We start from the raw sequence: 27,463 nt of genomic DNA on the forward strand, positions 1-27,463 counted from the left end.
CCTGGGACGGATCAGGATTGGGATTCCTCACCTGAAATCATCGAGTAACCTTGAATTTCGTGTTTGCTAGCATGCAGATGTAAATATCACAGGAAACCACGGAGCACGTCATGATGTCGTGGTGTTGTTTTGATTTTTTAGGAAATCTCCCGACTTGGACAAAGGCAGGAAGAAAAACCCGGTGCTTTTGCGTAGCTGTATCAGCGTTGCCTTTCTGCGTACAGCATAGACAGTACTCATCATTGCTGTAACCAATAAACAGGAATCATAATATGCAAAAGATCTTCTCTAGAAAGAAAGATACTCTCATTTTGGATGATTGTCCTTACAGTCTAAGAGATTAATTTTTGTGAAAAAAGATTTTACTGTTTTTTGTGTCCATAAGAGACAAAAAGGACTCAAAGAACAAGCATTTTGAAACAGAAGCTTATACAGCTTGACAGCCCTTGGGCTTTTATTAATAAACATGCCCATACAGGCTGTATTTTTCATTTTATAACTTCATCAGATACAGTGAGCTAGTAGTGAGATAATTTCGTCTTGTGATGGCACTCTTTTCTCAAGCTAGTCAGCAGGGTTTTCAGGCTTTGCTGTGGAAATGTTACATGGTCTGGCCTGTTTCAAGATGCCGACAACTGTTTGCTGCCTCTTTCAGCGTCCCCAGTAGGGAAAAAATTAACTATTTCAGTTTTATGACATCTTCCAGCACTGCATTACCAGTGGACCCCAAAGAAACTGATGTCTTACCTACCAAGAAAAGGTCTGAAATTGATTGTAAAGAAGGAAAAGGATGGGATGAGGAGACTAAAATACCTGAAGGGAAATTTTGCTTTTCTTCCTCTCTTGGAGCTGCAAAGAAGTGGTCAATGAGTCGTGTTCAGTCAAGGCATAAGTTTAGCAATGTACAACCTCCAGAAAAACCTTTGCAGGCTGAGGAATGGAACAAACTAAGGGAAGATTTCCAGTCACCTGAAATATTTGAAGAGGTGATGCTGAACAGTATGATCAGGTGCAACAGCCCCATTGATGTGGCCAAGTCCTTGCTGACCCACCTGGCAAAGCGTAATGGTGACATTGCATATAATGTGTTGGTCAAATATCTGACACTGTGTGTCCAGCAGGGACAGGTTTCAGAAATCCGTGATGTGTATGATATAATGAAAGTCAGATTTAAGATTTTAGAAAGTGGGGCTTACAACCTTCTAATCAGGGGGCTGAGCAACTCAGATCAATGGAGAATGGCCTTGACTCTTTTGGAAGAAGTAAAAAAGATTATGATTCCCTCACGGACATGCTATGAATCTTGTATCAAAGCAGCCAGCCGTCACCAAGAAATGAAACTCGCCTTTGAACTGTATGATGAAATGTTGGCTAAAGATGTGGTCCCAACCTTGGACGTCCTGCAATCATTTTTTGACTTCAGCAGGGGTATGAAAGATGCTGAGTTACAAAAAGAGCTCTTTGGTATCCTCTTGTATTTGAGAGAGAACCAGATATATCCTCACAAAACATTTATGCGGAGTATAAAGCTATGGTTTGAAAGGTAAATAATGTTTCAATAGCAAGGTGCAGTTCATGAGGAGGAGGGATTCAGATTTTCCCACAGATCAACTCTGAGACCCCTCAAGGTCTCATTTTGATTTTTGCTTCTCCACAAGAGACTTGTTCTCATGAAAAATTGCATTTTATTTTTTCTCCCAAATTATTGTGAAAGTTTAAAATTTGTACTGATTTCATCTTTTCTTTTACCTGTTAAATATTACTCCTTGGTACAAAAATTAGGAAATCATGGTGAGTCACAGCAATTCAAAACAGCTGACTTCATGTCTTTCTGGGGTGGTACATGAGGAATATTGACAGGTGTATGAGGTCTTTGCCTGTAATTTATTGAAGTGTAGAAGTAGTAAGCTAGTTGAAAGTTAGATAGTTTCTTTAAATGAAAGAGGCAGCAAATTCCACTAGGTATAGTGAAGATTAAATGTATTGACTTTGTTCACCTCCTAGTATTCTATACAATCTTTATAGGAGGCTCTTTGTTTCAGCACAGTATTTAGCAGGTCGCACGGTTTGTTGTCATGAGAAGTGTTTGTCAGACTCTGCAAGTTACAGCTTGTTACACTGTGCATGCACAATGGGGTTCACCTGAGCCCATTCCATTTTGTCATGAGCTCCTATGTGAGCCCATCGGTGATTTCTTTTTTTTTTAAACTGTTGGCTTTGATTTATGTGGGTTACAGAGCCATTTTACAGGTTAGTCTTCCTGGATGGAAAATGTGACAGTGGGAATGCACTACCATTTTTGGAATGGTTTATGAATGTGTAGGGCAGTAACTTAAAAGTTGTTAGTGCACCCTGATTGTTAGTATGGTTCTTAAAATTTGGGGACAACATAAACTGTGGAGGTTGATGGTGTTAGTTCTTTGCATGCTGTTAAATGCTGGTTCTTTATCTAATATTTCCAGGTGTTACTAAATTAATATGGATCTTTGTATAATTCCTATGCAGGATAGATGATTGATTGGGTTTTTATTTCTAAATATTGACCAAAATATAATTATTCTGACAGGTAATTCAGATATTGTTAAATAAGAATCTAATGTTTTTATTTATCTTTCCGTCTGTACATATTAGTATACCAGGAGGGAACTGGAGAGGACGCCTGACCAACATTAAAGACAGGTAAATGCAACATTTTATTTATAAGTGAGGTGTTGTCTTGATTATTCTATCTTGAACTCTTCTTTCAAAAATAAAAAAAATAGCTTTCCTTATATACAACAATATTTTAGTCCTTGAGGGTATGAGCCTTTGTTGTGACATACCATTTCACAAACTTCAGTTTCCAGTTCTTTCTTGTACATTAAACAAGACCCAACATGCACCTTTGGAAAAGAGTTATGCTAAGCAGAACCAGGATGGAAAAACACAGCAAAATATAAGAGTTTTTAAGTAGAAAAGTTTTACCGTGTGGCTTATTTGTGTACTGTTTAGGATTTAAAGACTTTATTTTTTGTTGGCTTTATAATGCTGTTGTTTAACATGATATATAGCGGAGAAGCTTTGGCGTGTAAAGTGTTATCTTCTTGAAAACTGATACTGTTTGCACACTGCAGTTAATTTGTACAGATGGAAGGTTTCTCCCTTCCTATCTGATTATCAGTGAAGACAAAATGGTTCTTAGGTTTTCACAGGCATAGCTTGGATGTGTGTTTCTATTACAGTGCAGTTTTCTTAATGTCTGTAAACTGCTATTGTAAATGTTATTCTATTTGAAACCTTGTTCTATGTTTTTGTAGTAATTTGGCAGCTATAAATGTATTAATTAGGAGAATGTCTCCAATGGATTATGGGGTTTTTAGGTGGTTTATAAAAATACTTTTATGTTGCATACTTTGAAGTAAAAGCTCATATAGAGCCTGCAGCTTTTGAAGCCCTTGAAACAACAGCATAACTCACTCTTCTAAGACTTGTTTTCTATAAAATAGATTATTATTATTATGTATGAATGTGTGTGGTACTGTCCTCTGTTATAATAATAAATAATATTTTAGACAACCTTTTCCAGCCTTTAAGAGCTTCAAAATTCTAAAGTCAATTGTCTTGACTAAGAGCTGAGTCTGTTTTCTATCTTACTGTCTGTAAACAGTTAAAGACTTTGAGAGCTAAAACTGACTTAGATCACCTCACCTTTTATCATGGATTAAGAAACTGTGAACAAAGTGATGACAAGTAGTTACATAGTAGTTATGCTGTTAGAACTGTAAGAACACTTTACTTTGAGCTAAACAAGTTTGAGGTAGCCTACTTGGATAAGTATTTGAGTAAAATTAAAATGGTTTCAAGAAAATAAAAATAATAAAAGAGCTTTGTTTTGTTTAAATAAAATGGATGCTGACAGATAAAACAAAAAAGAGTTCATTGGTTTTGTTGGTGTTTTTATGTGGGCTTGGTTTTTCTTTTTGGTCCTAATCATAAGGGACAAAGCCCTTAATGTATCTCTGAAACTCATGCAGTGATTGTTACTAGACTCTTCTCTGCAGTCAGCATAACTGATGTCTTAAAACATGAGTCTTGAGTTAAAAAATCCATGGTTAAAAACTATTTTTTCCTAAACTGACTTTGGCAAGTTAGTAGGCTTATTCATAGGTTATTCTGATTTTGTATAAATACTGGCAGTTATATCTAAGATGCTCATATGCAGGATATTTTCTTCTTCCTCCAGCACTGAGCTCCTAGTTTCTTAAACAGTGATAGCCAGAAACTTGAACCCCCTACAAACAAACCTTGAAATTTGACCATTTTTCTTTTGAGAGTTATAAAACTTTTCATCTGTGGCCTTTTCCCAGTGCTGGTGAGGTTTTGCAGCACTAGGTTGGTGAGATACATGGTTGTGCCTCTTGGCTGTTATGGATCTGAGTGTTCTCTGTAGTGTAACCTCACTCACGCTGTTCTGGAAAATTGTTCAGGATCTCTTGCGACATGCCAGCACTCTTCTGAAGGAAACTAAAGAGTTTGAGGGCTGTTTCTTCACATTCCCTATTGTTCTATACTGTGATCTTTTCTTTTATGGTGGATTTTCAATCTCTTTGATATTCTAGTATTAAAAAACATGCATGGACTAATCAGTGGAGAGTTCTTGCATGTGTCAGAGATAAAAAAATGTATGATTTGGGATTTGCAGACTACAGTTGCTACCATAGCTGCTGGCCGTGCAACAGGGAAAAAAGAATACTGAGAAGTGGATGATGTAAGTGATCAGGAAACTGTGCCAGTGTTGCTTGCAGTCACACAGTCCCTGACACAGCTGTGCCTCATGGACATGTTTGTGGCTCTGGGAAATGAATGCCAATTGGTGGCATTGGTTGACTGTACCTGCAGAGCTTTTTCATCTGCAGCAGTCTGCATTTCTAGATCCGTGTGAGACTCAGCCTGTGCTGCAGAGCAGGAATGGAAGTATTTTAGCAATAAACAAGTAGTGATTAGTTGTCAGGAGACAGCAGTGTAAAGCTGCTTTCTGTTTGGGTGCAGTCAGCCAAATATTAGAAAGTCCCTGGTGTTATGGGGCATCGTACAGATATGCCAGTGTGACTTAATATTCCTGAGAGCTTTCCGAGAAAAGAGTATTTCTGTCTTAGTCCCATTCTGCTCTCAGTCTGTTCTCTGTGACCACCTTGGAGGGATCTGCGCAAACAGCCTAGAATTAAGGGGAAGTCTGGTAGTGAAAGACAAGTGGCACAAGTAAGTCAGTGTTGCTCACTATTTGCTTTTCCAGCTGTACAACAGATTTATGTTACCTTTTCTTGCTTTCCTTGGGTTTTTTTTATTTTTTCTTATTCTTTTGGGCAGGGTTATTCCTATACCTGTGGCAGGTTTGGTTATTCTAAACCTTGATAAACCAGGCACATATAGCTTAGCTTTTTTTGTTAGGAGCAGTCATTGGCAAAACAGTTGAGCATTTCACTGGTGCATTTTCTTGTTGTAACACTTTGGAATGGATTTATAGCTAGATCAAGGCTCTGTGATGCGCCTGCTAGCTTCAACTAACATGTCTACAGCTGTTTCATATATTCTGTTCAGGCCAGTGCAACAGCCTCACCTTCCCACATTGACATCAGGGCTCTGTGTGTCCTTAATAACTTTCCTGTCTAGTAGGGAAACTTTTGAATGTTTGAGATGTGGGGATTTGTGGTAATGCTTAGGATAGAACTCCTATCTCTCAAGGTATAAATAAATGCTGAGGAATTAAATATTCTGTTTTCCCCCTTGCTTTCCTGCAGAGTTTTACTGCTAAGTCTTCAGATGTCACTAGAATTAAATTTTTGGTGCTGATCCCACTAAACCACATAAAAATAATTCTAGTGACTTTAGTAGGGTTTGGATGCATCACAGAGAGAGTACAGCTGATTTTCTGATGATTGTACTCTGTTGGGGTTCTTGTAAAGAATTGTGCTTGTTAATAAGTTAGTAATATTTAAGGAGTTTCTTATTTAAAAGCCTTTTTCCTTTTATTTTCTTGTTTCACTATTATTGCAGTGGACAATGCCCAGTTTGCAACCATCAGCTGGAGGATAGTAACCTCACCGAAGAGGAGTACAGTAATCTCAGCGAGAGAATAATAAGGGATGTGATACATGGAACCGACACTTTTAGAAAGACAAGTCCACAGGTAGGTCTTGCACACTGCCAGGTTCATTGGCTAGAAGGGTAATATACAAGTAATGTTCAGACACTTCAAAAACACTACAAATTTTTTTCTTTGTTTTAAACATTGATGGGCCGTTAGATATGCCATGAAGTATCCTATGTGTCTTTTTCAGTTGTGTTTATAATTCAGGTCTAAATCTCAGCATCTTTCATATTTTATTTGTTCTTGTATCTTCAGCCAGGTATTAATGAATGCTGACATAATTAAAGTGTGGGGGTTTTAATGTTAAAAAATTAAAATATTTTAATCCTCCAAAAGCTAAATTTTAAATATGGAATAAAACCCAGTAAATAGAACAAAATAAGATGTCTAGTATTTTGAGCTTGCAAAAAAGTAAAAGAACCAATTATAGTTTTGTTCTGTCACCTTTCACAGCCCACCAACCAATCAAGTACTCCTCAGTTTTAAAGATACACTTTCATATTTATAATTACAGTATACATTAGCTTTTCAAAGGTCATGGTAAACTTATGAGAGGCCACAATTTCCAGACACTATAGTATATTGCAGTTCTGTGACTTCAGTAAAGCTTTTGACATTGCCTCACAGCATTCTCCTGGGGAAGCTGGTAGCCCATGGCTTGGACAGATATGCTCTCCACTGGGTGAAAACCTGGCTAGATGGCCAGGCCCAGAGAGCAGTGGTGAAAGGAGCTATATCCAGTTGGCAGCCAGTGACCAGGGGGGTTCCCCAGGGCACAGTGTTGGGGCCAGTCCTGTTTAATACCTTTGTTGATGATCTGGATGAAGGGGATCGAGTGCACCCTCAACAAGTTCACAGACAACACCAAGTTGGGTTGGGAGTGTTTATGAGCTGGAAGGTAGGAAGGCTCTGCAGATGGATCTGGATAGACTGGATCAGTAGGTCAAGGCCAACTCTATGAGGTTCAATGAGGCAAAATCCTGGACTTTTGTCACAACAACCCCAGACAGTGCTACAAGCTGGGGCCAGAGTGGCTGGAAAGCTGCCCGGCAGAAAAGGACGTGGGGGGTGCTGCTTCACAGCAGCTGGACATAATCCAGGGTGTGCCCAGGAAGGCCAGTGGCATCCTGGCCTGTATCAGAAATAGTGTGGCCAGCAGGACCAGGGCAGTGATTGTCCCTCTGTGCTCAGCACTGGTGAGGCCATATCTCTAATCCTGCGTCCAGTTCTGGGTCCCTCACTGTAAGGAGGACATTGAGATGCTGTTGTCCAGAGAAGGACAACAGAGCTGGTGAAGGGTCTGAAGAGTGAGTCATATGGGGTTGTTCAGCCTGGAGAAAAGGAGACTCGGGGGAGACCTTACTGGTCTCTACAAGTACCTGAAAGGAGGCTGCAGCCAAGAGGAGGACAGTCCCTTCTCCCAGGCAACTGGCAACAGGGTAAGAGGACATAACATCAAGCTGTGCCAGGGGAGGTTGAAGTTGGATGTTAGGAAGAATTTCTTGACTGAAAGGGTGGTAAAACATGTAATGGGTTGCCTAGGGAGGTGGTAGAGTCACCATCCCTGGAGGTGTTCAAGAAATGACTGGATAGTGCACTGAGTGCTATGGCCTAGTTGACAAGGTGGTGATCAGTCACAGGTTGGACTCGATGATTTTGGAGGTTTTTTCCAACCGTAATGGTTCTATGATTCTATTTCTGACACATTTTGTGTGGAGATAACAGATTTGGTGGTAGTGATGTGGAACAAAGCTGAGCCCCACTAGATGGAGCCCACACCACATCTCGGGGCAGGATTGCTTTATCTTTGAGTATTGATTTGGGATTTGCTGCAGCTGGCACCTCAGTTCTTCACCAGCTTTGAAAATATAGAAGAGGACACCAGGTTTAATTCTTCAGGCTTTCTGCAGGCACAGACATTAAACATGCTTATCAGTTACAGAAACTTTAAATAATTAATCTTGGGGTGTTTGTAATATGTGCAGCCTATTGTGCAGACATCTAATTTCCACACAGATTTTATTTTTGGTTCAGGACTTTTGATCTGATCTAGCTGTGAATTGTACAGGAGAAAAAATTATCCTTTAAAATGTAGCAGTAATTTTAAGTATTTAATAGGTACAGGTGTTCTATAATATCATAAAATAAACAAAAGGCTGTGTTTTATCAAATGCTGTATGGCTTGAAAATTTCAAATGTGTCAAGTAGACAGGGCTAGATTGGCAGTACCAGTTGAAGGTGGGGAGATTTAGGAAGGGAGTTCTGGGTAACAGGACCTTCACACACAATCTGAACAGTAGTAGAAATTATGTTACCCCTGTGTGAGAACCTGATTGATTAATTGAATACAATCTAATGAAACAAAGACTCAATACACTACATTAAATTTTGATGTCAGTAGACTCTGTTAGTTTGTGTGATAGCTGAAATTGCATCAGTTATCACTCTGGGGCCATCTACTTACTAGTTTAAAACTGATCTTGTTCCAGTTCTATATCAGCAGGCAGTCCCTGAATGGAGATGAACTTGGTGAGTTTACTGTTATTAGTACAGCTTAAAGCCTGCTTCCTCAGTGAATTTTGAGCATGGATGTGGGGGTAGTGGCAAAACAGTGTCATGATGTATCAGATGTTTCCAGAAATAAATTTGGGACTTTTTAATTGCCCTTGTGCTGTGAAAGCAGACATGTGGTGATGAAAATACACTGCCCATTTTAGGTATGTCAGACTGTGTGACTTCTTCTGCAGCCAGGGGCTTCCAGAGGGGAGCTAGGTGATGACACTGAAATAAGGATGTAAGCAAATGTATCTGAGAAGGCGGGGGGGGATTTCATTTTCCAGTCAGTCACTTTTTTTGTAGTAGCCGTAATTCAAGTGGGAAACTTTAGCTTTGTATTCCTTCTTCTCTCCTAACTAGTTTTCTTTAGTGCATCTGTATTTCTTCCAATGAAATGATTAATCAGGGAAACAGTTTGTTTTGAGTTCTTAGGTTTTTTTTCCAACAGTGTTTCAAATTGAATGTGTAATGCATTTGGTCTTTTTTTCTTCATTGAGGAACAGTCTTTTGTCTTACTTTTGCAACAGCATTGTTGCTTTATTTTATTTCTGTCACTTAAGAATAAATGTGATCAGAGTAGAAAATTAGGAACAAAGACTTGGTTTATTGAGGATCCCCCAAAAGCGGTTTGTTGTGCTGTGATTAAAAAAAAGAAACCTTTTTTGTAATTAGTTTTAGGAAAGAAAATCAAACAACATGGGTTTATACATCAGAATGGTAGTGAACACTGTTTACAAATATGTTAAAAAGATAGCTTGCATGAACTATGATTATCTGTGATAAGGAAATGTTACACATTAAAAGTAGGCAGCAATTCAGATCCTTATGCATAACTTCTGGAAGGTCTGTTAGGCTGTCAGATGATGATCTCATACAGCGAGCTGTAACCTTGCAGGCTGCCATAGAAAGAAAACAGTTACAATAAGACTGTCACCTTCCATAGCAAATTTCTATGTGATATTTTCAGTCAGATGCTTGTTTACTCTGGCTGCATTTAATTGGGAGCTATGCCATTGAGCCTGAGAGGCTATAATTGGTGTGCTGAGACACAGAATCAACTTTTGCTGTGATGACTTTCATGTCGCAGCTGCTCCTGGGTGTTTACGCAAATGCTGTAATTTCGTTCCCTTTGTGGCTCCTACATACCTCTGATAAGCCTGAAAGGACTGTTGTGCAGTGGGAAGGAAGCTCATTGGAGACGTTTATGTGCTGTCAAGAAGGCAGGAAGAGATGGGCTTGTGGATGGGATGTGAGTTTCCACACTAGATCTGGACTAAGTAGGGATTTTACATATTCTTCTAGAACATAAGGGGAGGACAAAGAGGAAGTAGCCCATTCATGTTAGTGTTCTTTTTGCAGCTGAATGAGGCGGTACTTTTTCCAAGGAACCTTGAAGGTAGAGTTCTAACTCTTACCTTTTAGATTGATACATTTTTTTTTTCTGTAAAGCTTTGGCTCTCCTTCCAACTCCATGATTTGCCCCAAAGGCTAAGTGACCCAAAGGGGGCTTTGGGTACATGTCAGTCCTGTTCTGAATGGAGTAATTAATTACTTCCAAAGCCTCTATGTACTCCAATGTTTAAGAAGCCTCTGTCTGACACATTCTGCTCTAACCCCACCTGGTGGTGCCTTGACTCTCAACTTCCACTGTGATCTCATTTTTCTACCTGCTTCGTTGACTCTCAACTTGTATCAAAGTCAGCTAAATTGCCTGCACTTTAGCTGTTTGCAAGGTGAGCTACTCTTACTTGCCCTGAGATGCCTGGGTGATTATGGCTGTCCATCTTGGATGTCATGGCTTCTTTGCTTGAGCTCAGGAAGGCTAGTTAATTCACTTAGGCTGCTGTGTCTCCTTGGAAGATCGGGCTACGAGGAGAAAAGCGCTTCCAAGCAAACAGCTGATACTGTGTGCACAGTATGTGCCACAGCCCAGGATACGTGTGCCATTTACCTCCTCTGCATTATTCTCATGTGGGTTAGCTGAGTCCTGTGCCAGCCGTGCCCGCTGCGGACAGAGGCTGTGCATGGGCAGCACGGCACACATCGCAGCCAGGGTGCCTGCAAGCACCTTCCTGTTCATGGCCATGCCTCTGAAGGCTACAGCCACAGGAGTTCCTGATTCTGGGATTATTTGTAAACTCAGAGATGCATGTAACAGGCCAAACAAATTGTGTGCCATCCAGGCTACATAGAGATACCATACATAATACCGAGAAAAGCCTTCCTGTTTAGAAGGGTTTGGAGGGGATTTCCAAGCTTTGAAACTGTAGGGGAAGTATTCAAACCCTTCAGGCATAGCAACTAGATTTAAGAGTGCTCCACCAAGGCACCTTAAAAAAAAGAACTGGATGGATTTCAGTTTGACAGCTGAATTTTATTTCTCACACTTAGTGTTCATTCCTGTGTTTTTTTTCTGATACCAGGAAACATTGCTGAAAACAAAGCAACCCCCATAACATTGTATTTTATGAAACTGTTAAAAATTGAATGTTTTCACTTCTCTGAAGGCTGCTCTTGTGATACTGGAATACACCCTGTTTGATAATAGGGGTAGTTAAATTATAATTAAGTGCAGTATAATATTTGGTTAATTAGAATTTGCTCTTTCCTTGCACTTGAGGATATTGTCATTTAACAAGAGGAGAAGCACTGCTTCTGTTGTACAAAGCTTAAACTATTGTGACTACTTCTGGAAAAAACACACATTGAATATTGTAGTTTTGCATTTTTTAATTTAACTAGTATCTCTCCACCATTCCTGAAGTGAGCAAAAACTTTATTGTTTAGAGGAAGTGACAAACAGCCTTTTCTGCAGTGATTTGAATAGGTTTTAATATCGTTTTTTTTTATTCTTAACACTTAGAACTGTTACAGACATTAAAATTATTTCAAAATACTCATGTGTATTACTCTCATTGCACTTGCCAAAAGACATGCTTGTTTAGCTATATTTTCTTTGTTTTGAAATATTTATTTATGTTACCATGTTTAACATAGTGTCTGTAAATGCTAGTAATGAATTCCTTCACTCATTTTTGTTGTGGTTTTTAAGCTTGTAATCTGTAAGTGCACTAGTATGGGAAGAAAAACATATATTTCTGTTCTATAAAGCTATAGATGTATTTACAGAAATAGTATTCTCTTACCAAAAATTACTATGTTCATATTTATTACTACTGCTATTTCAAATACTTTTCACAGTGCAAACTAGACTTTTGAAGTCTGAGGGTACACTTACTTTAAAAAATACCCTTTAAATGAATTATTTAAGGTAGCAAAACTAGTCTTTTTTTCTTGCTTGCTTTTTCAAACAAAAATTCCTATAGTTCTTTTTATAAAACCAACCTCTCTTGCTTTTCTGTAATATTCCACACTGGGAGTTACATTTCATAGAATGTTGGTAGTTTCATAACTTAGTTAGCATGGTCAGGGCTACCTATGGGAAAAGGTGATCCCAATAGTCTCAGCTGTTACCAGTCTCATTCCATATCCTGGCTGCATTTTCATGCTAGGACAGTTTTCTGTGTTGTAACCTCAGCAGGGGGACTGGTGCAGACTAAAACTGTTGTATGGGCTCAGTTCATCCACTTGAGTCTTTCTCCATGTGCTAACATGTGTGCATAGGTAGGTGAGGGAACAAAGCCAGGAATGAATGGCTGAGGAAAGGGAGAAGGTAGAAACACCCTTTTCTGGGGCAGCACCAGAACATACCAGTATAAAATGATGGTGAAATAGTGCATGAGCCATCCAGCTGATGTGAAATACAAAAAAAATGCAACTCTTCGTGCTTTTGCCAAGATATGAATGGACTTGAGCCACCCACACCCTAGTGATTAAACAATAAATTATTTTAAAACTCTTAAATTCTTTACATCAATGTAAATTCCATCATGGGTTTGGTTATAGCTGGCTTTTTCTTTCAAATTGATTTAGTCAGTGTGTATCCGTTTGTGAAGAAAAGATTTTTTTAATAGAAGGTGCAGTGAATCATTTTTGAAGGTTGCATAGTTGGCCTTCCTCCGTTTTCCCTGTAAGGCAATGAATGAAATCAGGTGGGTTTTTTAAAATCCCCTTTTCTTTTGTTCATGGTGTGAAACAGGATATCACTGGAGCCACTGTGAGCACTGTGCTGTGCTGTGCGTGTGTGTGGGGGGAAGTCCTGCAGTGAGGTAACAGCCCTGCTGTATTGCAGTACTTCTCTGCATGACCGGAGTCTTAAGAGGGTCACGTCAATAAGCAATACAAAATGTGGTTTTAGTTTAGTTCCTTCAGTTTGAGTCATGTTTTTGAGGCTGGGAAAATGGATTTTTCCTTAAAAACTTTGTGAGATGAACCCAGTCAGAACAAGTTAGAAATTAGTGTAAGATTAGCTGTGTTTGTTTTGGTGCTCTTACCTGGAGGATGGGGGGGGGGGGGGGGGAGGGGGGCAGGGAGAAAGAGAGAGATGTGATTTGCTACTTGTTGGCTTATTGAAGGAGTTAATCAGAAGTGCCCTTTGTCTTGTTGAGCAGGATGTTTCCATGTAAGTGCTCCTGTGGCATACGCAGGGGTACATGTAGATCACATTGCAGTCTCCATTTGGAAGGGTAAGCCTTTGTGAATAGCTTGCTTTTTTTTTGCCTAAACCAACGTGGCTCTTGGGGATGGTCCTGTGCAGGGCCAAGAGTTGGACTCAATGATCCTTGTGGGTCCCTTTCAGCTCAGCATATTCTGTGATTCTGTAACCTTCACATCATCCTTGTACTGCATTGATGGCCATCATGTTTGGATTCTCTTGATTAGTTGTAACCTAACTGCAGCTGTGCTCTACTTCATTTACTGCTTAGAAAGAAAGCCTTTAATTTCTTCTAACAGTTAGCTAATGGGGGATATCTTTAGGGAACTGTGGATGAATCATCTGTTTACCACTGTGGCTGAAATAAGATCTGCATAAAATCCAGACAAATCCCAGTCTTTAAAAGATCAACATCCTTTGAATTGTCTCCTTTCTCTCTTTTTTTAGTGGGTTGGTCTTGGTTGGACACCAGCTGACCACCAAGCTGCTCTATCACTCCTCTCCACAGGACAAGGCCAGTAGGGGGAGAAAATGAGATGGAAAAACCCTTGTGAATCAGGATAGAGACGGTTTATTAAAGAAAAGCAAAGGCTGCATGCAGAAGCAAAGAAAAATAAAATATTTATTCTCTACTTCCCATTGGCAGGTGATGTCCAGCCACTCCGTGGGAAGTAGAGCATCACTATGCATAGCAGTTGCTCCAGAAAACAAAGGTCATAATAACAAATGCCCTCCCCTTGCCCTCTTCTTTCTCTTAGATGTTGTTCTGAGGAGGTGTCATATGGATGGGATATCCCTTTGGTCAGGTTGAGTCAGCTGTCTTGGTTATGTGCCCTCCCAAGATTCTGTCCACCACTAGCCTACTGGTGAGGGGAAATGTTGGAGACACAGCCTTAATGTAGGAGCACTGCTCAGCAGTAGCCAAAACACTGGTGTGTTAGCAACACCTTTGTAGCTACCAGTGCATCCCACAGCACCGTGAGGGCTGCTATGGGGAACGTTAACTCCAGCTCAGCCAGACCCAGTACACTCCTACAGTGTAAGTCTTTGGGTGTTTGTGTTATTTCTGGATGAGGTAGCCTGCTGCTTATTTCCAGGGTTTGCCCTTTTCCTTCCCTGTGTCCAGACAGGATAAGAAATACGGCAGCTCAAAAACTGTCTCTCATGGGAGGAGACCTTCTCTGTCATTCTTAATGGGTTTTTTTTTCTGGAAAAGGAGAGAGCACACTCTCGTGTGTTGCTTGGGAAGTATGGGTGGTGAGGAGAAAATGAACTGTCCCTTGGGATTTTTAGTCTGTCTGAGGCTTTTTATTGGAGTCTTCTGTGTTTGGTGACATGAATTAAAGTTGGCCATTTGTCTTCTGCACTTTGCTATTAACTCCTCATCTCCCTGCATGGATAAGTCTCCTTGCCACCAGCAAACCTTTGCTCCCTGTTTTGCACAGCTTACTCATAAAGATGCACAACGATTAAGCTGATCTGGGAGGCTGGCAGGGCATACTGTCTGTCAGGCATCTGTTGAGAATATTAGGAGATATGGGCAGGAGGAAATGGTGGGGAAAGGTGGAGTGGCCAAAGGAATGACACTGAAAAAGCTGCAGCATCTCCCCAGCTCCAGAAGAAAATCCCAGAGAGCCAGGAGATGGCTTTCTGAGGAGTGCTGAGCCTATCCTGGTGCCTCTCAGCAGGACCCTTCTGACAGCCTTGCACCATCTGCCCTTCTGGGAGAGGAGAGGGATCCAAGCAGAGTGGGCAGAGTGCAGACCCACTGAACCCCTCTGCTGCTTCCCCAACTCATGCTGTAGTATTCCCTGAACAAAACAGTCTACTCTGCCCATCAGGGAAAACCACCTTTTCAGGAACTGCTCTATAACTATTGTTCCTTGAAATAAAATAAAGCTTGAAAAATTCTCTGCGAAGTGCTTTTTTTGTATTGAACTGAGCCTGTAAAGACATGGTTACTTGTACAGCTTGCTTCTAAAAAATGTCTGCTTGACTATAACTATGTTACTTCAAATAATATTGCCATTTGTTGGCATTGAGAAAATAATGCTCTCTTGGAGTATTTACCACGTGTTTCACCTGCTTCCACTTTGTCTTCTCTATTTTCACTCATCTTTGTCTCAGAGCTTTTCTATCTTACCTTCACTTGGGCTGCGTGTATTTTGCTTCTTTTCATCTCTCCCACATTTCAGACAGCCATCCAGTATTGCAGGGATGACTCGCCGGATTTGGAACCATGCAGAGGTCCATGGATGGTGTACGCCCAGAAGTCAGGAATCCATGTTGTTTGGCTTTGCACTTGTTTCTACCTGCCATTCCTGCCACTGCCTTTCCTAGTGACTTCCTTCTGTGTCTTGGTGTCCCTGTCAGATGGCAATGAGAATGTTTATTCATCTGTAGAAAATACGTTGAGATTAGGGCACAGGGCTGGGGAAAATACTTCACAAGTGCCAACAATTTATTTTTGGTTTAGGTGACAATTTCCTTGGCCAGCTTTTTATATCAATAGTAACATTTATTTAAGCAATGGAGAAATGAAAGATCACATAAAAGGTGATTGATTCCTAGGTGCTAGGCTGAGCCCTGTGTTGTCTGTATTCTTATCACTGTGCTTTGACTGGTACACCTCTGTTCACCTGGAAATTATTCCTGAAATTTTAACAGCTGAGTGAGGCATCTTACCTTGCTTGGTTTGTACTCTTAATACAAATAACCCTTTTCCTAGTATAATTTGTTATAAGCATTCCAACTAAATTTGAAGTTGGTGATCGTTTGTTACTGCCTGACAGCATTGTAGTTTCTGGAAAAATGAATTCTTTCTTTCATTTTTTTCTCCACGGAAGACTTGTATATGCTGTATGTGGTTTTGGGTGCTGAGGCAGTGTTTTTTATGTAGACATATGTTGCCATATTGCTGCGTGGAAGAAGGCAAGATTAGAAGAGTACTTCTTGAATCCTTTGCAGAAGGCATGAAATATTAATTGTTTTGAGTTCCTGTGAAAGTTAATTTATAGCCTGGACTTTGAAAGCTCTGTCAGTGATAAATAAATCTTATTTGTTACTAGAAAGGTAATTTATGCAACTAGGTCACTGCCCATCCAGATAGTGCAGAGTTCTTGTGCTTATTAAGAACAGTCAGAAGCAAAAAGTAGAAATCTTATGCAAGTGTCTGCAAAAAAACTACTAAATCTTTCCTCAAAAATCAAGGGAGAAATTCCTGAAGATTTTATTATAGCTTTGTAGTCTGTTCTCCTCTTATGGACTCTCAAACCTAAAGCAGTTGTGGTTTCCTTCTGATGGAAAAACTGGATGGATGCTGCTGTTCTGCTCAATCAGTGCATTACATTTCTGACCTAGTAAGAAAGTTGATTGTTTTAGCCTTAAAACCACGTGTTTCTCACAAATGGAGTACTGTCTTTCTAAATGAATGTTTATTTAAATACTGAATGGCATTCAGAGATGTCATAATTCTTCCATAGAACCTAAGTATGATGACTGTTTTACATTTGGATATGTTAAGAGCTAGTAGTAGTGAAAGTGTCTACTGGTTTGTAAAGTTGCTTTGTTTAGCAGCTGCTGTGTGACAATGACTATAGCATGTATCTTTATAGAAGTGTACAGTTCAGATTGTAATTCTGAAAATCTGGATGACTGTAAAGTTTTGGTTTTCAGTTGTAATGTAATTTTTGGTTGTAATGATTTTATCGAATGTATCCAGTGATGGACTTACGGTTTAAAAGCTGGGGTGGGGTTTTTTGGTGTGGTTGTTTTAGGAAATAAGCAAGTAATGATGTGAAGTGTAACCAGCAAAGGAAAAGTGAGACATTTGGGCTTTGTTTCCTTTTTTAATAGAAACAGAATGGAATTTCTTTCTGTTAAACTCAATGTATTACTCCCCTGTGTTTATTTATTTATTTATTTCAGGAATTTGAGGCCTTTCAAACATTTGTGGAAAATCGACTTCCGTTTGATATTGTTATTGATGGACTCAATGTTTCCCACATAAAATCCAGAAAGATGCAGTGTGAAAATGTAAGTGCTGGTTAAATATTCATTAAGTGTTTTGTGTATACTGATTGTAAAACAGTGAGTGCCTCATTATTAGTTATCCTCTAGAGAAAATGAGCAAATACTTTGTAGCATGTTACAATGAAGTTCAAAGAGTTACCTAGGTTTCACAAATTAAAAATTATTAGTGGGGAGATGCTTCTTCTTATATATTTGCCTATATTAGCTGTAAAATGTCATACATTTCATCCTGTATTCAATGTTTATAGTAACAGCTAAGGTCTCAATAATAACATTATTACACAAACACTGTGTGATTGTGTGAGTTTTCATAGTAATAGGGATTTGGGGGAACAGGGTAAATCTGCTGTGTAGAAAATTTAGTCTAATATAGTTATGCTGGTAAAAGCTGTCATTAAGATAACCCCTTACTTAGTTCAAACCACATCCTGTATACATTTAAACATTATTTCACTTCCTATTGCCTTGAGACTTGAGTCCTGTTTGACAAGGGCAGCTCAAACTGGCTTCAATTCTTTTTGTTTCATGATGTGTAGAAGAAAAATCCTGCTCTTCTGTCAATACCTATGTTTGAGAATTCTTGATACTCACATGTAGCATTTCACTAAGAATTGCTTAAGGTTATTTGGAGATTTTTGTCAATCAAATATTTGCTTTAAATTAGGAGTAGCAAAAGAGCTGCTCACGTGTATTCCAAAGCCAGAATTTAAATTTTCACACTCTTGAAATTAAACTGAATTTATAAATGAGCTTGATAATGAAAGAAGAAATTCACTTGTAGTAATTACAAGAAATGCATTTTTGTTCTAAGAATTACCTAAAAGCTATTGTTAGGAAGTAGTGTATACTCTCATATATGTAGATAAAAGTGAGCTAGGGAGGTTAGATAAACCTCCCTAAAAGATGTTTCTGAGTGGCAGTGTAGTTTCATGAGATACTGTCTCACAAAGAGGCTACTTTACTTAGTACAAAAATAGAAAAAAAGTTCACAAGTTATTTGGGTAGGATCAGGGAAGAAGTTTTGATGATCTGAGAAGGATTCTGGGCAGAACGTAGGATCACATTGTTTTAGGATCTAGAAAGACAGATCTGTGCTGCCAAAGATGAGGAGGAGAAAGGAATGTCCTTCCTCAGGATAGCTGCATGCCTGTCCCTCTGTGGGAACTCTAAACAGAGTTCTGTGTGGTTTGTAGAAACTGGAGGCAATGGAGCTAAGAGCCAGCCTGGTTTTGACAGATCATTACTCCTGATTTCTGATCAGAAATGTTACTAGGTGGTATTAGCATGCTGAACAGTATAAATTGCCTTTGAGTTTCTCCTTAGCTTATGCTGTAATGGAAGGACATTGGGATCCCTGGTGCCAAAGAGCTCCAGAAGGACTCTGTGGAGGCATGAACTTTCACTTAAGTTGTTCCATTTAGGTACATGTCAAAGTTCTTTTGAATCCCAGCTGGTTACTGATTAGGGGATTTTTGGGAAGACCTGCTTTTCCTTCCTACACAACAGAACAGTAACTTGGGCTCACCCCAGCTTATCTCCAGAAGGTTCTCTTAGATAAAATTTACTTGTCCTATGAGTTTTGTTGCTGTTTATTATTATTACATTTTGTAATGCCCAAAAAATGTTAATCACTGGGTCTTCTACCAGCCAGTCTTTTGCTGCTCCTGTTTTCTGGATCCTATTTTTGGAGTATGGAGTCATTACATGAGAGACTGGAGATGCCCGTTATTTCTGCCGTAGACCTGTAGATACTCACTGGCTGAATAGTACCTGTGTTGGCATGGGAAGTGTACATTTGCTCTCTAAGCAACAAAATAGCTCCTTCATTTCCCAAAAGAAATAATCTTCTAGACACATGGACTACTAAAGACTTTCTGCATTGTTCCTCTCAATTAACTACAATTAATGCTAGATGTCTTTGTACACAATTACAGTAATAACCATCGAGTTTATAGATTTTTCCAAATGGAAACATTGTTTAAATGCGAGATCATGCTGGATGCTAGTGGATCCTGTTTATTTCTTCATGACTCTGAACTTCTGTGTTGTAACATGTCAAAAAAGGACTATGTCTTTGTTCTTATTTTGGATACTTCTGACAAGAAGCATGTATTCTTGTTTTCTGAATCTTTTTTTCAAGACTGCTAAAAACAGAAAGAAACCCACAAAGCAGAGCAATCATTTCTTCTGTCTCCAAACTTCTTTCAGATGAGGGAAGCGAAGGCCACAGTAATCTGGTCACGTGTTGCTTTTCTGGTTACGGGTGTTGCTGCCAAGTAGTCCCCCATCTGTGAATGCTGACCTCCCTGAATGCTGTAGTCTGAGGGCTGACTCTGCTGCAAAACATCCTCTTCTGGAGGCTCCTATCCTCATGCCTTTGACAGGCAAATGGAGAATGTGGAGTGGCACATATGGGGCATTTACAGCCTGCCTTATTAAGTTCTTCAGTCTATGTAGGGAAACACAGTGCCAAACTGAGAAGATGGAGAGGAGAAATAATGTGAGAGAAGTGGGAGGCAGAGCACTAAGGATGGAAAAAGCCAAGAGTGAAAGCTACTGGGGTCAAACTGTCTGACTAGGGTAGCATGACAGTCCCATTTTGGAGAAGAGAGGTATGCTGTGACTACTTCTGCTTGACTAGAGAGGTAGTAAATGAGCAGTGTTTCTGAGGACCTGTATTAAAGCTGTCCAGCCTGTCAAAAGGTAAATTATTTTACTTGTCAAAAAGTGAAATTATTTTGAGTCTCCAGGTATGGGTGAGTCTGTGTTCTTTTCAGGGGTTCATTACTACAGCTGTTAGACCCAGTCAGGATATTGTTTTATAAAATTTATTTTGTTAGAGTGTGTAGTTAGTCTGCAACATGGTTGAAAGAGAAAATGAGATTGTTGCTCTGTTTCTAACACACTCTTAAGTGTTACTATTTGCAAATTATTAGTTTCTTTGGAGCACGTCCCTTATGGGATTTAGAGAATGGCAAAATAAAGGGTGTTGTTAAACACAGGAGAAGGCTTAAGATTTATGTGACAAAAACACGGTAATTTAAATGCATTCTGGTCTTAATTTAAATTTAACAAAAAGTACTGTTTAACTTCATGATTTAGAAGTCTTTCCAGAACTGCAGCTGTTCTGATGAAGACCAAGACTCTAAGTAACTCTTATTCATATGATTAAAATAAAAAAAACTGATGAAATATTCCTCTCTGTTTCAAACAGCCTAACATTTGTAATTCCATTTAGGCATCCCTTAGACATCTTGGAGAGGGGCTGGGTTGTGTGGCAAGGCACAGGTACCTTGAGGGATGAGAGGAGACAGAAAAAAAGCAGAAGTTGAAGGAATAATTTTTACTCATTTAATTCCCAAGGTGTTCTGACATTCTAAAAAACTAGATATGTGACTTCCCAGGCAACTTCAGTCCTCATAGCCAGCACTTAGCAAATCATCATGAATATTACTGACTTGGCAGATTTACTGGAACATCCTGTGGCAGTTTCTCAGGTTTATGACACTCTTGCTTTGTCATTATAATCCCCAATCCCCCTTTTTTCCAGGTGGGTTTTATGCTAGGTCTGTTTTGTGGTAGAAATCACCATGTGGCTGCATCAGTTACTGAAAAAAAAAAAAAAAAAGGAGGCAGCATGAGAATGGGAACAAAGATTTTTTGAGGGCTAGGAAATGGTGAGACCATTTGACTTGAAGGCATTGCACACACAGTGACTATAAAACTGCAACACTGGACAGCACCTCCTTTCAACCCTTTGCTTCCTTACTGTAGCATTGTGAATTAGACATTAAAGTTGACTCCTTGGTAAAAGATATTATAGAATGGAAATTATTTTTGCTATATAATTCAGACAGTAGAAAAAACCCCCAAACCTCCCTAAAGTCTAAAATCACTCAGCCTAGTCTTCTGCTGCTGTTTAAGTCTGTACCTGATGCGTATTTGCCTGACTGAGTCAGTCACTGTGCTGCAAACATGTGGTTTGTAAATGTAGATATCCTTGCAGTTTAACTAAGCAAAGTTGATTCAGGCTGTATCATGACATGTAGTTAATCCTTTCCTCCAGATGTATCTAATTACATAAATCCTTGCCCAACACAATCATATTTTGGTACTCTCTGTCCTCTGCTGCTGTAACTCTCTAATGCTCTCACCTTTCACCTTGTAAAGGTCAAGAGAGGGAATTTCCACACACTAATGGTCCATTTCTCCTACTAAACAAGCTGTTACATAGTTCTTAAATGGATGTTTTCCTGTTTATCACAATTTTCTTCAGAAGTATTCCTTGGAAGTGAGAGGGAATCCCAGTGCAAGCAGGATATCTAGGCTCTAGAGACCTCTCTTTGGTTGCGAAAGAGGAGTGAAGGCATTTTGCTCTGCTTCAGTTACCCCTAAACTGTGGGGGACCAGGGTGGGAGGTGAGGGAGGGGTGAGAGAGCATGATCTGCAAGAACAATTTGAAGAGTATTTTGGTATTTTTAATTTACAGTAAGTTTGGTATACTCTAAATTAAGTATGCAGCCAGGTCCTTTTTTTTAGCTGTACCCATCTGGTGTTAGAAGTAACTGAACATACATTTCAAATGTGTGTTGGATCAAAGCTAACTCGCAATTCCCTTCTTCAAGCAGTTTGGCAGCTGGGGTCAGCTCTGCCCTAACTTTACCCTCTCTAATGTCTGTATTAAACTCAGACATCTAAAAGACTGGTAAAATAGTTCCAGATTGAGTTGCTTGAGGCTGACAGTGCACAGAGGAATAGTTTTTGCTCTTGGCAGATAATTCAAAGTAGTTCCTCCTAAACTTAATCAGCACTTCTAGAAATGGACTACATAACTTTGTGTAATTCCCATGTAAATTGCAGTAGGCCTGTACAATAACTGAGGAAGCCAGATCCTTGCTGCTCCACTCCCTTCCCATCCCAATCTGGTGTCAGCAGCCAGCATACCACATCTCTGGCCTGAAGCAGCAGTCAACTCCTTCCAGGAAAGCCCACACCTGCCCTCCTGCACCTCTCACAGGCTGTCACAAAAAGCCAGGCTGTGACTGCTGTAATTCGGATTGCTCTGTGACAGGTGCAGGGGACACCTCATGCTTTGCATCTTTGTCTCTTCCAGGGAAAGAGCAGTAGGCTTGTTGAGTGGAGATTGCTCTCTGAATTGGGGAAGGGACTAAGTGAATTTTGTGGTACTAATAGTTGTGTGTAAACATATTATTGCATTTTGGTTTTTTGTATGTTAAAGATTTAAAATTACATTTAACAAGAGGATTCAAGATTTAAAACTAATATTATCATTTTAGTTATTCTAGCAGTTCTGTAATGGTTATTCCTGGACTCCTGGCTGCATTAGCAGTAGGGAAAAGAGTGGGTAGAGAGAAGTTGCAGTCTTGAAAGGAAAGCTGGTAGTGAAAAAGAAGTTTCATCAAGATAAGGGAGAAAAATGGGACATAACATAGTAGTCTACAGGAAAATGGTGAATGGTCCTGTTAAATTTTTGAAAAAAAACCAACTTTGGCCACAGAATTAAAGAACCTTGATGAATTATACTTTGTGAATTCAGCTCAGAGCCATTGCTTTGGTATGTACTTTATTCACATTTGCAAGGCTTATTTTCCAAATATAAAGACAATTATCAAGACAAAAAAAAAATACCATCAGCTCATCAAATGAAGGCAAAGTTAAAAAAAAGAAGGAAAACAGAACATCTGTGACCCACGATTCTCTTGGCTTAATAACCCAAATAAATTTTGAAACTTAATTTTGCTTTTTTGAAATCTCTGCCTAATGCCTATAAGTCCTCTATGATGAAACAAGGAGAGCAAAAAATGTATTGGAGCTTGTAGTGTTTGAGAAAAATAGTGAATAAAGCTTTCTCTCCTGAGCTCCAGTTACTAAACAGTTTTTGAAGCCATGAAACACACAAGAAAGTTCCTATGCATGCATACATAGTTGACAAATACACATACAAGTATGCTCAGGTTTTCATGTGGTAATCTTTACGAGTCTTCAAGTCTGTCTTAACTGTGCAATATGCCTGAAAGATCATCTGTTCAGTTATTGAGACAGTGATACTTTGTACAAAACATTAGCTCTACTGTATGAGCTGTCCTACAAAACAAGCAGTTATTAATAATTTCGACCCCAAAATCTCATGCATGGAAAAGAATTTTTTTCTTCTCTGACTCCTTTGGCAGCATCTGTGATTTGTTCAAGTACTTTACTGTCTGTAAACGAAGCAAGAATGAAGTAGATCCATGAGTCATTCTCTGTTCAGAATCAATACATCCAACAGAGGTCTTATTTGTCATACTGTGACAGTTCATCAATTCTTCCTCCCACCAACTCTTGTCTTACCACTCAACAAAGCAGTCAGACATGTTTGTTCATTTGCTCTCAGCCTTTTCCATCTCTTTTTTTTTTTTTTCTGTCTTCTAATGTTAGTTCAAGTTTGCATTTCCATGATAACAAAACATTTGGCCTGTTGCTCAAGATTGGAGAGATTTTTATCTTTGCAACATGTGTTTCATTCTTTAGACCTGTACTTTCATTTCCTGTAAGTATTGCACAAAACACAAAGATGAAGATTTTTGGTGTTTTCATTGAAAATCACCTTCAGCATTGTAACCTGATCTTAGAAAAGAAAGATGCTCAAGCAGTAAGTTGTACTCTTGAAACTTCGCCTATTTTTAGTGTTAGAGATTCATGACTGAAATACTCAGCATTGCATCCATATCTCATCAGTTAGTTTCTGGGGATTCCTTGGATATCCCAGCAGAAGAACTCAGTTCTTCTCCAAAGACACATCTCAGAGATTGATACCAATCTGCTGAAATCTTCCCCCTCTTCTGTATTGGGGCTGTCCTAATATAGCATAGCTCAAGCTCAAGAATTTTTGTCACCAGATGCAGAAGAACAAAGCTGTTAAGTTTCTCAGGAGAGCTGAAGGAGATAGACTCAGTTGCCAGTGAAACCTAGAGGGAAGGCCTGGCCTGCAAGTTCTCCTCTCCCAGCAGCTCTTCTGAAGCCCAGCAGTTCCTGATTGTGGCTAAAAGAGAAGTAAAAGGGCATTTAATACATTCAACTTTGTATACCTATACACTGTAAGTGAAGATGGATTGGACATCAGTGTGTCAGAGGTTCTAGAAGTACTCCTACAACTGGTTGGCACGGGTGCTTCCACCAAGGAAATGCCCGTGTTGACTACACACCTTAAGCCACCAAGTCTGGCTCTTTCCATAAGGGTATGCTCCAACATCCTTCACTGCTTCTGCAACACTGGGACAGCAGAGTAGGAGGTAGATGGGACATCTTAAGAAGGGGAGCACAAAGTCAGACTGACTACTTGTGAATACAGGGGAAACTTTCTTAAAACTTTAAAATTCCCAACATTGTGAAATGGGGGAAGGGAAGCTGACAGGATTCCCTGAGTAAATGCCTCATCAGTCAACTGTAAGCAATTACTTTTCCTTTCAGAGGTTTCCTCTCTGGTTTTGCATTTCCTGGTGAGAATAGAGCAGCAGAAATTGATCAAGTTAAAGAAATCTGACTATCAGGCATTTTGACAACTTCTCCCTGTTACTTTCTCTCAGAGTCAGATTCTTCCTAGTGCTACCTCCCATTACTATTTGTAACCTTTGTTTCTGGCTATAAATCAATGAAGCCCATGTGGTTAAATTAATGATCTCTATTGGTTTCCATTTGGTGTTTGTGATTTTTACCTTTGTATTTGGTGATAATAGAAAATCAAAAGTTAATGTAAGTACAGGAGCACCCAAGCACACCTTTTTTCTTTGCAAGTGAATTTGCACCATATATGTTTCATAACAAGATTCTTCTAATCACTAGGAATATAAGCTTGAAATTCAGCAGACTAGAGGGAACCTGCCTTGATGCTTCATGTTCCACTGAACTTGGTAACTGTAGCAAACAGGTTGGTTGTTATCTACTGTAGAGAAGTCCTGCTAAAATCTAGGTGATGAAGTCAAATAAACATGTCTTCTGACCTGGATGAGCGTGTATCTTGCTGTTTTCACTTCTCCCTTAGAAACCACAAGATGGGGTTTTTTGTGCGTAGCTCAACTGATTCACATAATCATGGAATTGTTATCAGTGCCGTAGTAAGAGGTGTTGGGCCTCCAGATTGGAAACCTGGTCTTGAGGGAACTGAGCTGCTTCTTTAGAAGTGATTCTCATATGAAAAGTCTCCATAGTAGTGCAAGGCTACGAGAAGCATGCCAGAAAATGTGAAGGTTGGGTTACTATGGGCCAGTTTTCTGTAAGAATAAAGATTTTATTTGAATGTGAGAAGTGCTGCTTTACTGTCATCTTAAAGGCAGCATAGATAATCCTCAGGACAGTGATTGTGTTCATTCATGTACATCTGGATTTGTTTATATATTTGAAAATCAACCAGTTTTGGGTTCATGCTTGGCTTTTACATTTAATATGCTATTTCTAGTAAAAGTAGGAAAGAAAACATATTGAAAGTTGTGTTATCTGAAGGAGAAAAGGTACAACATAAAAAAAGCCTAAAGTGCATTTGGATTTGTTTATGAAGCCATGAAATCCTAATTTTTTTGAACAGTATGTTATTCCTAGGGATTCCCGCATATTGACATGATGTTTAATGATCCAGCAATCCATTAAGCTGCATTTTTTGTCTTTTCTCTAGTTGCATTATACTTGTAAAGCAGGATTGGAAGAGACATTTATTTATAAGTAAATATATTTAAATTGAGATTATTAAATTATTATAACCTGCAATGAAGTTTAACACTGAAGTTAAAGTAATTTTATTTTTTAATCTAGACTCATAGAAAAATCAAGTACAATTGTCCACATCTTTTAATCTAAATCCCTTCATAAACTGATTATTTTGTGTTGTCTGGAACATGGAAATAGGAACTCCTATTTGAATCTAGGAGACTGATGTCATCAGAATTAAAATTCTATTCTGGGAATGACAATCATGCTGGCAGTATTCTTGCTTAAAACCAATTCACAAGAATTCCTGTTTCAAACTGAACTTCTGTAAAATGGTAAGAACTCTTACCCAAAATACTGTTGCCTATTAGAGGTGACATTCTGTATCAAACACTTCTTAATGCAAACCTCACCTTTTGCCAGTATTGATTTTGTACATCAGATACAGACATGAAAGGGAAGAGGCTATCCCTATTCTACTTTTTACTTATTTTGTAAGGGTACATTTATGTAGTTCTTCCAAATAAGCGAGGGGAAAGGAGGCAAGGCAAAAAAACTAAGAGTCAAAATAATGGTCCCTATGCTAATTCAGATATATGCTTTTATCTGTGGTGTTAATCTAAATTAGATCAAATCAGATTAAACTAATATGTTTACTTGTGTTAATATAAAGAGATCTCATTCAGATATCTGCTGCATTGTCCTATCCTTGCACAATGCTTCCTGTAGTGACTGTTAAAACTGGACCTGTACTTCTGTCATATCGTTGATGCCAGCTTACCTCTTAGATAAATCAGAAAGTATTAGTGATGCTTACGTCTGTCCTTATCATTGTCCAGCATTTATCCATTTACCTGCTTGCTTCTATGCTCAACAAAAAGGAAGCAGTGAGTTGGCAGTAATATTTCTTCTGCCTCTAATGTTTTGAATTTTTGAGTCTTGAGTTTTTAAGGAGTCACGTTGACATGGCTCAGCAAGCTGTGTACAGTGTGTGTGTACTAGTTTGAAAACAAACCAGTGAGACGCACCAAGTCAGAATAACTATTTGATGGGGAAATTAAAGGAAAAGAAAAAAATATAAAAGAAAAAACTGGTTCAAACTGACAGAGTCAAGATACAACCTGACACCCTGTTAGTCAGGGTGGTGGTAGCAGTCCAGTAGAATGGTGGCTGCAGTCCTCCTGAAGCAGTGATCCTATAGAAAAGGGGTCTACTTCCTCAGAAGGTCCAGTAGTGACTATGTAGCTCCTGTCCTCTGGAAATCCAGTGGAAAGGTTCTCTCTGGTGTTCAGAATCTTAGATTATATCCAGGATGGCATGCTTGGTTCCTCCCTCTGGGTGGAGCATCTCCCAATGGGATAATGAGTCCAAGTGTTGATTAGGCTCATTAACAGAAGATGGTCCAGGGGGAGTCATCTCTGAGTTGTGAGGCATGGCATTGATGGGCCATTAACAGCAAAATAGTCTGGGGGGAGGAGGCAAGGAAACACTGC

General features: G+C 39.2%; 1 protein-coding gene across 3 annotated transcripts in view; it reads left to right on the forward strand.

The window, feature by feature from the left end:
• Positions 1 to 27,463, forward strand: part of PRORP (protein only RNase P catalytic subunit) — a 41,400-nt gene that overhangs the window by 474 nt on the left and 13,463 nt on the right. For all 3 annotated transcript variants that reach the window (XM_069017810.1, XM_069017809.1, XM_069017808.1), the window contains exons 2-5: positions 142 to 1,543; positions 2,632 to 2,679; positions 6,034 to 6,166; positions 17,166 to 17,273. In XM_069017810.1, coding sequence (XP_068873911.1) covers positions 546 to 1,543; positions 2,632 to 2,679; positions 6,034 to 6,166; positions 17,166 to 17,273 — 1,287 coding nt within the window. In that variant the 5' untranslated portion in view covers positions 142 to 545. The remainder of the gene's footprint in view (positions 1 to 141; positions 1,544 to 2,631; positions 2,680 to 6,033; positions 6,167 to 17,165; positions 17,274 to 27,463) is intronic.

Source organism: Aphelocoma coerulescens, chromosome 5 (genome assembly GCF_041296385.1).
Source record: "Aphelocoma coerulescens isolate FSJ_1873_10779 chromosome 5, UR_Acoe_1.0, whole genome shotgun sequence".
Classification (NCBI taxonomy): Eukaryota; Metazoa; Chordata; class Aves; order Passeriformes; family Corvidae; genus Aphelocoma; species Aphelocoma coerulescens.